Source organism: Episyrphus balteatus, chromosome 1 (assembly GCF_945859705.1).
Source record: "Episyrphus balteatus chromosome 1, idEpiBalt1.1, whole genome shotgun sequence".
Lineage (NCBI taxonomy): Eukaryota > Metazoa > Arthropoda > Insecta > Diptera > Syrphidae > Episyrphus > Episyrphus balteatus.
In genome coordinates, this window is record NC_079134.1 from 77,108,441 (window position 1) to 77,119,795 (window position 11,355).

At 37.3% G+C, this 11,355-nt stretch overlaps 1 protein-coding gene across 1 annotated transcript; it reads right to left on the reverse strand.

The window, feature by feature from the left end:
• Positions 1–208: 208 nt before the first annotated feature.
• On the reverse strand, positions 209–1,291 carry LOC129905225 (ATP-dependent DNA helicase PIF1-like). The gene has a single exon (XM_055980665.1). It carries the CDS (start codon positions 1,289–1,291, stop codon positions 209–211), a length of 1,083 nt encoding a protein of 360 aa, XP_055836640.1.
• Positions 1,292–11,355: the final 10,064 nt, after the last annotated feature.

Genomic DNA, 11,355 nt, shown 5'->3' on the forward strand with positions numbered 1-11,355 from the left:
AATCCATTCTATATTATTATTTTACTAGCTGACCCGGCAGACTTCGTTCCACCTTTTCTAATATTTATTTCTAGTTCTTGACTCAGTACCTTTTCCAATATTAACAAAAATCCGGTCACAACAACAAATGTAGTGTTAATAAAGAAGAATGAAGCGTTTTGTTATAAATTAAAGTAAACTTTATTTAAGTTAATAAATTATTATTGAATTAATCCCTGAGCGCAATAGAGTGCACAATATTTTTAGTTAGTCCGTCTGTAGCCAATACAAATAAACTTGATGGTTTTCCCACGCGAGAACATGCCACATTAAGTTGTCCATGGGAAAAGCAAGGCGTACCTAAATCTAAGCCACAAACGGATAACGTTTGGCCTTGTGACTTATTGATAGTCATTGCGAATGCCAATCTAATTGGGAATTGAATTCTTTTGAAATCAATTGGTACATCTGTGGGAATCATAGGGATTCGTGGCAGCAATACATTTTCGCCTCTGAACTTGCCATTCAAAATGCTGGCTTCGATAACGTTTTTCATTAATTTTTTAATTACCAATCTTGTGCCATTGCAAAGCCGTGTTGGGTTTAAATTTCTTAGTAAAATAACCGGAGATCCAACTTTCAATTTTAAATGGTGCGGTGGCATGCCTGGCATATCCAATGAATTCAGAAACTCATTCGGATAATTCACAGCTTCGTTTGGATCGCAAACGGTATCGACAGATTTATATGAGACCAGGTCCCCTGGCAACAACTCTTGTATCTTTGAATTTAATTCATTCACGTCCACATTTTTTGCTGCCAAAATCGCTCTTTCTGACAGCCACTCCAGATTTTTGTATTGTGTTTGTACATCGGGAAATATGTGGTGGATAAGAGTATTTTGCGTATTAATGATTGTGCAGAAATCCGGCTGTAATTTTATGCATCCCGTATTTTCATGTACAGGAACTTTGCCATTGCCAATATCTAATAGTTGTTTTGAAAAAATTTCGGCGTATGTATCCTGAAGCATTTGAACGCGCATGTTCACTGTGAGTTGTACTTTTTCAACATAACGCCAAAGTCGCGAAGATTTCAAGCATGCGTCTATTTCATCAGCATATGTTGAGCGTGGAATAACGGGAAGTGTTTGTCGAAAATCACCTGAAAGGAGTAACAGAGTGCCGCCAAATAGTTTGCCGTTGTTTTTTATATCCTTTAATGTTCTATCCAATGCTTCAAGCGAATGTTTGTGTGCCATAGTACATTCATCCCAAATGATAATTTTACACTGTTTTAGCACAGTGGCCATGGACGATTGTTTTTTTATGTTGCAGACTGCATCTGCATTATTTTGAATATTTAATGGCAGCTTAAATGCTGAATGAGCAGTTCTGCTTCCGTCTTACAACGTGGCCGCTATGCCAGATGATGCAACGGCCAATGCGATGCCATTTTTGGATCGTATTTCGGCAAAAAGTAGTGATATAAGGAACGTTTTGCCAGTTCCACCTGGTGCATCCAAAAAAAAGAATCCTCCTTGGTCGTAAATTGTTTTTTGCTCATCATTTAGTAAAGGAACATTGCGAGTAACAATTCCAGCCACTTCTACAGTATCATATTGTAGTTCACGATTCATATCTGTATTGATTAAATCAGACGCCCTTCGATTTGTTGAAATCATACCGAAATGAGTGATTGGTAAACTCGCAATTACAATGCAATGATCCTCGATAGCAATCAATGCTTCATTATACATTGTGTCACTGAATGATATCGTTAAATCGTTGCACCTTATACGATGTCGATATAATATATCATCAGTCATTGAATCTTTGTGGTTATCCCACAACATTTGTGCTCGGGCCGGGAAACATGTAGTCAGTACTATAGCAAATAGTAGACGAATTTGTTTTGCTGAGCAGTTTAATGCTGCTTCAGTTAGCATACTGACCCATTGATTGTCGTCTTCTAGCAAGCCTAGTGCAAGGCATACATCTTTATACGTTGGATACTGTTGTCCATTCCATCTTGAAATGACAACGGTCCGGTAACATTAACCAATAACATTCGCAGATAAAAGCACTCTGTGTGCCTTGGATTGACTGTATATACACGACCCAGAGTATTTGATTTGAATAAACCGGAGCATGCAGCAACTGGTGTGCCTTGCTTGCGGGGCATCCATTTTTTTGATTGAGCCCATGTAAAATAGCGTGGTACCTCTGAATAGAATTACCATAAAGATTGTATTTGGCTTACCTTTCACATTAATAAAACACTTATATTTACTAAACCGTTTTGCACAGAATTTTAATTATTTGACATGAAAATAATAAAATATTTTTCGACAAAAAAAAAAAAAACAAATAACTTAAAAAAAATTTTGTTCAGAAAAATAAAACACTTTATTTTTCGACAAAAAATCGCGATTAAAAAACATTGGTTGATCTTAGAATGTTTTAAATTTGAAATTTGGTGTATTGGTTAAAAGTGAATCATAAAAGAATTTAAAAAAAAAATGTTTTCTCATAAATAAGACAAAAAAAAAGTTTATGGTGGGCCAACCTTACCATTTACGTGTATGAAAAATAGATGTTGGCCGATTCTCAGACCTACCCGATATGTGTACAAAATTTCATACAAATCGGTCCAGCCGTTTCGGAGGAGTTTGATAACTAACACTGCGACACGAGATTTTTATATATTAGATTATTACATAGGTACATAGGTATTCTGTTTATTTCCATTTACATTGTTTTTTTTGTTGGGTTGTTCAATTACGGCATTTTATTTAGTTTCAATTTGGTTTGCACATTGTTTTTTTTATATACACATTATAGTGTTATCTCTTTCTCGCTCGTGGTGTTTTTTTTAGGGATTAAATTTGTTTTGGTAAATAGGTCAAATTATCGTGGTAATCAGTGTTCCCACTTTAGTACAATTTTAATACAAATTTTTTTTTTGTGAATGATTTAATTTTTTTTTAATACTTTTTTTACTACTATCGTGGTTTTGTAAATTTTATGCACAATTTTGATTTCTTTTCACAAATTTAGTAAATTTTATTTATTTTAAATAATTTTAATACGGTTTTAGAAAAACTCATCGAGGTTAATATTTTTTTTTAATTTGCAATTACAAATTTTGTTTTGTAGTTGGGAATTGATTAATTTTTTTTAATTTGAAATTTTTGGAAATAGTTGCCAACGTGCAATTTTTGGCTTTGTTTAATTTAATTAAGATTTAGAAATCGGGACAGTAGATCAAATGCGTAAAACGCTTAGGGCTGCTACAAAGTTAGGACGTAGGGATTCATTGGTTGTTCCTGCTTATCCCTTCAAATTTGAAGAGGATAAATTGGCAGTGGAAAAGAAATTAGAGGAGCTAGGGAAACTAATACTAAATGCTCCAAAATCAGAAAAATCGAAGGAATATTCGAAAATCTTAGTCAAAGTTGAGTGGGCACTGGCTAGATTAGATAGGTCAATCCCAAAAAATGAAACGGATGAGAAGAGCAAGCAGGCTCTTAAAAATAAATTAGTTAGTTGATTATGGCAGAATTGGAAGAAGACGAAGAGGATATTGATGATGAAGTAGGATATAAAAACGGACAGGGAAATAGTACAGGGTCGGATGTTGAAAAGCAGCGTTCAGCTGAACATCAAAATAGTGGGTCGGTGAATAATTCTGCCAGTACATCGACGGGCTTAGGAGTAGCAGACCCTAGGGAAGTTCGAAATAGGGACAGTTTTAGGTCAGAAAGCTCAATTTTGGAGCAGGTTGTTGTTCAACAACTAGTATAAAATTCACAGGTGAGCGATGCGGAGCCTCTGTAAACGCGTTTTTAGAACGGGTTAGTGAAAAATGCGAGTCGCGAGGGGTTCAGAAACCCAACTTTTTAGGTCCGCGGTTGATTTATTCGTAGGTAAAGCAATAATTTGGTTTAGGGCAGTTAGGGTTTCAATAAATTCGTGGCCAGAACTTGTCAGAGAGTTGAAACTGGAGTTCTTGCCACCGAATTATGATGATTCGTTATTGGAAGAGATTAGGCATCGCACGCAAGGCAACGATGAGTCCATCGGCGTTTATGTGGCGACGATGCAAAACTTATTTAGTAGACTTTCGGAAGAAATTTCAGAACGGAGGAAGTTGTCAATGATTCAAAGGAACTTGACACCTTTCTACCAGACTCAACTTGGTTTAGCAAGACCAAATTCCATAAAAGATTTGGTAACCTTAGGTAGAGATTTGGAGGCGGTTAGGGCGAACGTGGAATCTTATGTTTCACCCCCAAATAGTCGAAATAAGAATCTGCTAGAACCAGATCTAGCATACATAGGGGTGGGAGTAGGAAATCCAACAGTTTCGGTTGTTGAGGAAAACAACCAAATTGTTCGATTTGGTCAGGGACAAAATTCGAACCCGTTTCGATCCAGGAATAGAGATACAAATTTGAATACTATAAATAGGGTTTCACAAAATAATAATTCAGGGCAAATCGTTAGGTGTTTCAATTGCAATGGAGAAGGCCATTATGCAAATAGGTGTTCCGCTGCTAGGCGTTGTTATGGATGTGGGAGAGTTGGAGTTACTAGGAGTAACTGTCAACAGTGTTCGGGAAACGGGGAACGAACTTTCGGGTCAGTAGGACGGAAGTCCTGTTAAAATCTGCTAGGTCGCCTACTGGTAACCAGTCGGCTATCGTTAATTTAGGTTTCACGCTAGAACAAAATGGTAGGGATCAACGACCACATCTTGGTGTTGAAATTTATGGTGTACAAATGTTAGGACTTTTGGATTCGGGTGCTTCACGCACAATAATAAGTAGATACGGATGGGAAATTTTGAAGGATTTGGGAATTCAGTTAGGAAAAACTGACTTAGGGAAAGTTATACTAGCGGATGGTGGAGGTATTGGAGTGGAAGGAAAAGTTTCACTCCCAATTAAAGTTAAAGAAAAAGTAGTTTTATTAGAATGTTTGGTTATCCCATTACTACCCCATAAACTGATTTTAGGAGCAGACTTTTGGGCTTTATCGGGCATAGTTCCGGATTTGAAATCAGGGGAATGGACATTTTCGAACCAAAGTTCGTTGGCATCGTTGTGTACTGCGGAGCATTTAACGGAATTGAACGAGACACAAGGGGAAGAGTTGGATAGGTTTTTAGAAAAAGTTTTTAATGAAAAGCCAGGAGGGTTAGGGTGCACACAGATGGTGGAGCACAAAATTAGACCGAAAGCTGAACCAATAAAACAGAGGTATTACCCGGTATCACATGTGGTTCAGTCTTTCATTGATAAAGTGTTAGAGGAAATGTTAAGGGATGGGGTTATAGAAAAATCTGACAGTCCATGGGCTTCTCCCATTGTCATGATAAAGAAGAAAGATGGCTCGTATAGGTTTTGTGTAGATTATAGGAAGTTGAATGAGGTTACGGATACGGATGCATATCCACTTCCGTATACCATATACGGATATAACTTAGATAAGTTAAATAATGCTAGGTTTTTGAGTTCACTGGATATTAAATCAGCATATTGGCAAATTCCAGTTGAAAAGGAATCACGGAAATATACGGCTTTTCCGGTTCCAGGGAGGGGTTTATTTCAATTTTGTAGGATGCCATTTGGGTTGCATAATGCACCTGCAACTTGGCAAAGATTTATTGATACGGTTATAGGGCCAGAGTTAGAACCATATGTTTTTGTCTATCTCGATGATATCATCATCGTGACAGACACGTTTGAAAAACATATGGAAGTTTTAAACGAGGTTTTTAGTAGGTTAATAAAAGCGGGGTTAAAAGTAGGTAGGGAAAAATGTCATTTCGTTAGGTCGTCGTTAAAATTTCTGGGCTATGTTGTAGACAAAAACGGTCTGCACATGGACCCAGAAAAGGTAGAAAGTATGTTAAATATTCCATCGCCAAAAAGTAGTAAACAAGTTAGAAGTTTTCTCGGTACGGTATCCTGGTATAGGAGATTTATGCCGAACTTTGCGAGTTTAGTAAAACCGTTGACCGATCTTCTGAAGAAGGATAAAAAGTTTGTTTGGAGTAGGGAATGTGAAGAGAGCTTTAGAAAAGCAAAAGAATGTTTAGTTGCGGCACCTATCCTGACATGTCCGGATTTTTCGAAGCCTTTTGTCGTTCAGACAGATGCTTCTGATTTCCGGATTGGGGCAGTTTTAACACAAGATTTTGAAGAGGGAGAGAAGGTGGTCTGCTATTTGAGCAGATCACTAAATAGAAATGAGAGAAACTATTCCACGGCAGAAAAAGAGTGTTTAGCAGTTCTGTGGGCAATATAGAAGTTAAGGCCATATCTGGATAGGGTGAGATTCCAGGTGATTACCGACCATCATTCTTCGATACAGTTGAGCAAATTGAAGGATCCAGCGGGTAGGCTGGCTAGATGGGCTGTACGTATGCAGCAGTTTGAGTTCGACATTGTGCATAGGAAGGGAAAAGATCATGTGGTGCCTGATATGCTTTCTAGGAGTGTACCGGTTTTAGCTGGGATTTCAGAACCCATAACTGATCCATGGATAGGGAAAATGATAGGAGAGGTGGAAAAGAAACCGTTGTCTTTTCCATCCTGGAGAGTGGAAGGGGGAAAGTTGTTCAAGTTTGTAAAGGCAAACCATATAGTAGTAAATGATACCAATTGTGAGTGGAAAATAGTAGTACCCAAAAACGATAGGAAAAAGATTTTAGAAGGAAATCATGACCATCCGTTAGCAGGGCATATGGGGGTAAGAAAAACTTTTGGTAGGATTGTAAGATATGTCAAAGCGTGAAACCGATTAACGAGAAACCGGCTGGGTTGATGACGGAAAGGAAAGGGGTATCCAATCCTTGGGAGATGTTGTGTGTGGACCTAGTTGGTTCACTTCCTAAATCGAGTAGGGGTTTTGTTTATATTCTGACTGTCGTGGATTATTTTACGAAATTCCCTTTGTTGTTCCCCTTAAGGTCTGCAACGGCTAAATCTGTTTGTTAAGAGTTGGAAGACAATGTCTTCTTGTTGTTCGGCGTACCCAAATTCGTAATCTGTGATAATGGTCCCAAATTCAAAAGCAAAGAGTTGAAGTCTTTGTGTGACAGCTACGGTTCGAAAATTAAATTTACGGCGCATTACCACTCCAGGCTAATCCGGCAGAGAGGATTAATCAAATCATCAAAACCACACTTAGGGCTTATGTTTCAGATAACCATAGGGCTTGGGATACGCAGTTGGCGAAAGTTGCGTGCAGTATACGCACGGCCCAGCACGATGTGTTAGGTGTATCGCCGTACTACGCAAATTTTGGTCGAGGAATGGTGACTTTTGGAGGCGAGTTAGGGGCGAAAATACGGTTGATACAAGGGAACAGTTTAGAAAGCTTAGGGAAGATATAGGGAGAAGATTAGAGTCGGCAACCAAAAAGGCGGCGAAAACATATAACCTTCGTAGGAGAGATGTACAGTACCTATCTCCCGAACGAATTGGTTTGGCGACGAAATCTTACCCTGTCAGAAGCAGCGAATTACTCTGCGAAACTAGCTCCTAAGTTTGTGGGCCCGTTTCTAGTTAAGAAACGATTATCACCATGGACATATACTTTGGTTGATGAGAGAGGTACGGATCGAGGTACCTGGACTGTAAGGGATTTGAAACCTTAATGTGATGACCCTGTAAATTAGCGGATGAGCTGCGCTAAGAGACATTGAGAGCCTTTGGGCTCGATGATATATTTTACTCTCGCTGTGAGCGATTGAGATTAAGTTGTTTTGTATTTGGTAGTGTGTGTTTTTATCATTGTGTTGTTTTACCTTTTTCACATCCTTTGTATTTTTTTTTTTTACTTTGCTTTCTTTTCTGAAAGCCAGTTTTCACTCCTCGGTAGGTAAGGGTGTGATTTGTTACGGTTAAATTCACCGCAATAAAAACCATTCTTAATACCTTTATTCGGACTATGTTCTTTTGATCATAGTCAAACTCTCGATATCTGTTTTCCCCTCCATCCCAACCATTCCCATTTTTCGACCCTCATTTCAGTCCGTCGTCCTCAGGTTTTTTTTAGAGTTACCCGGAGAGGATGACAAAGCAGGTACCCTTATTTGGATTTTGGATAGTCGTGCTGAGCCAGCGGACGGGCTGGAGACTCACACGAAATTATAACATTGATGAACCGATGAAATAGAGCGAGACAGAGCTCTTAACCATATAACGCAACAGTTGAAACAACCAGAGACATAAACACACACTTTACTTTTAAAAGGATTTTTAATATATCACAACACATTTTCATCATTTATTAGTATGGCTTAGAGCCCACCCTAAATTTAATAATTTTACATTAATAAACATTGCCCGTAGAAAAAGAATGGAGTGCTAAACGCTCTACCCTTAATTCCCCCAAATCTGCGCAAAGGTCCACCGAACGTAGTTTTCGCGTTGTTAGTTTTGTTTGAGTATTTTCCTTCCTTCTTCATTTCTCGAAAATGGTTTTATAAGGGTTGGGTCATTTGGGATATGCTTCTTCTTCGACACACTTTCAAAATTAATACATAGTAGAGTAACTGGGAGAATGCCCAGCATAATTATTTTCAGCTTTTTATTCTTTTTGCTTTCTTTTTCTTTTCTTAAAATTGTAGTTTTTGAAAAGTCTAAATCCGGCCATAGATTCGCCAAGTTTTGGGACAGTTCCAATAACTTGTGGAATCCATACAGTATGTGTGTGAGTGTGAGAGGTTCGTTGGAATTCGATCTCGGAGTGGCACCGTAGCTGAATTCCACGAAATTATGAGTGAGAGAGAGTGTATGTGTGAGTGGAAGTGGGGTCGAAGAAGACTAGAGGCTTATCATGACCAACCACTTTTTGGTTGACTACGAAAGCCGATACAAGTAAAGAATTTTGAGAAGCGAGAAAGAAATTAAGAAGTTTAAGAAGCTGCAAATAAAAGTTTAGTTTTTTTGATATTAAGAAAGTGCTAGTTTTTTTTGTTAGCAGTTTTGAAGGTGTGTGGAAAATTAAAAAGGAGTTTGGATATTCGCCAGGACGGGGCGAAGAAAATATTTGGAAAAATTGAAGAGAAGGGAAGAAGAAAGGAAAATCCGGAAGGGGATTTTGATAAAAAGATAAGTAGAGTGTTTTTGATTTATTCGTTTGATTTAAAATTGTGGTCTATTTTAATTCGGTTGGCCTTTGTCTTCGTTTTGTTTTATCCCGATAATTTGCGGGACTCGTGACCCTCTATAAAGTAGTTTTCTTATTTTCCGTTTTCTTTCAGGACCGAGTGATAGCGGTCCATTCTTACGGTCTCTGCTATTTTGTCTTTTGCTTTGTTCCATATTTTCACTTCATAACTTTTACTTTGATTTTTAAGATTGTTCAAAACAATCACCAACATTTCTTATTTAAAATTGTATTTATATTTTGTTTAAAAAAATTCAGAGTTTTAGCCCAGGCACTGCCAAGGTTTCTCTGATTTTTAAAAATAAAATTCTTAAATTCCCCATTAGGGAAATAAATCATTTTGTTTTCATTCAAATTACTTTGAAGAAACATTTCAGTTCCGGTTTTGGTAAACAACCCATAAATAAAGTTTCCTGGCGCCCACCCTCAGCGTAAGTACGCCCCTGTACTTACCTACCTTCGATTTACCTTTTTTATTACATCCATTTAGCGTACATACCTTTTTTTTATATTCGAATTTGCATACATTGTTTTTTTTTATCAAGCACAAATTTGTATAACCCACGACCCAACTGACTAGCCGGTGAGCTGCATCATTGTTGCAGTTGTTGTTGCGATATTTTCTTTTGTCTGTCTTATCTCTCTCTCATTTTCGTTCGATTTTTGACATTTCGTCACAATCGAAATTTTCCTTCGCGGTGTCGGTTGCACATTTTCTTTATTTAATTCGTTTGTTGATAAAAGTTATAAATTGGATTCGAATAATCCCAAGTCGCGGTTTTTAAGTAAAACTATTCGTCATCATAATCTTCCTAAATCTAATTCGCGAAATATTGCAACAATTTTGGCGCCCATACGTGTGTTTGGCACAAAAAGAAATCCCTGGAAAAAAAAATTAAATTTTTTTGCATAGGTACCTATCTACCTCTGGCATATTAATTTAACCCCAATCGTGTTTGAAAACAAGTGTTTGTTGTTTTGTGGTGGAATAAATTGTTGCTTTTTTATTTTTATTTAGTTGTGTTTTTATTCTAAAGTTTTTTTTTATCCCTAGGTTGATTTTAAATTCTTATTTGGAAGTGTTTTGGTTACACAAAAAGAGAGGCAGCAGTTCATATACCATTATTGGGTAATTTTTTGTTTCGGTGGTGAAGATTGAAGAAGCTGCGCGGCTTGCCTACCCGACGCCGACATACCGGTGGGCCATCAGATCTTGGTTGTTTTGTTGTTGTGGAGAAGGTGCAATATTTTTGCAAATTTAAAGGAAAAGGAGTAAGATCATTTCAATTTACCTACAAACATATTCTTTTTTATTTATTTTTATTTGCTCTTTACAAAAATCCATTCTATATTATTATTTTACTAGCTGACCCGGCAGACTTCGTTCCACCTTTTCTAATATTTATTTCTAGTTCTTGACTCAGTACCTTTTCCAATATTAACAAAAATCCGGTCACAACAACAAATGTAGTGTTAATAAAGAAGAATGAAGCGTTTTGTTATAAATTAAAGTAAACTTTATTTAAGTTAATAAATTATTATTGAATTAATCCCTGAGCGCAATAGAGTGCACAATATTTTTAGTTAGTCCGTCTGTAGCCAATACAAATAAACTTGATGGTTTTCCCACGCGAGAACATGCCACATTAAGTTGTCCATGGGAAAAGCAAGGCGTACCTAAATCTAAGCCACAAACGGATAACGTTTGGCCTTGTGACTTATTGATAGTCATTGCGAATGCCAATCTAATTGGGAATTGAATTCTTTTGAAATCAATTGGTACATCTGTGGGAATCATAGGGATTCGTGGCAGCAATACATTTTCGCCTCTGAACTTGCCATTCAAAATGCTGGCTTCGATAACGTTTTTCATTAATTTTTTAATTACCAATCTTGTGCCATTGCAAAGCCGTGTTGGGTTTAAATTTCTTAGTAAAATAACCGGAGATCCAACTTTCAATTTTAAATGGTGCGGTGGCATGCCTGGCATATCCAATGAATTCAGAAACTCATTCGGATAATTCACAGCTTCGTTTGGATCGCAAACGGTATCGACAGATTTATATGAGACCAGGTCCCCTGGCAACAACTCTTGTATCTTTGAATTTAATTCATTCACGTCCACATTTTTTGCTGCCAAAATCGCTCTTTCTGACAGCCACTCCAGATTTTTGTATTGTGTTTGTACATC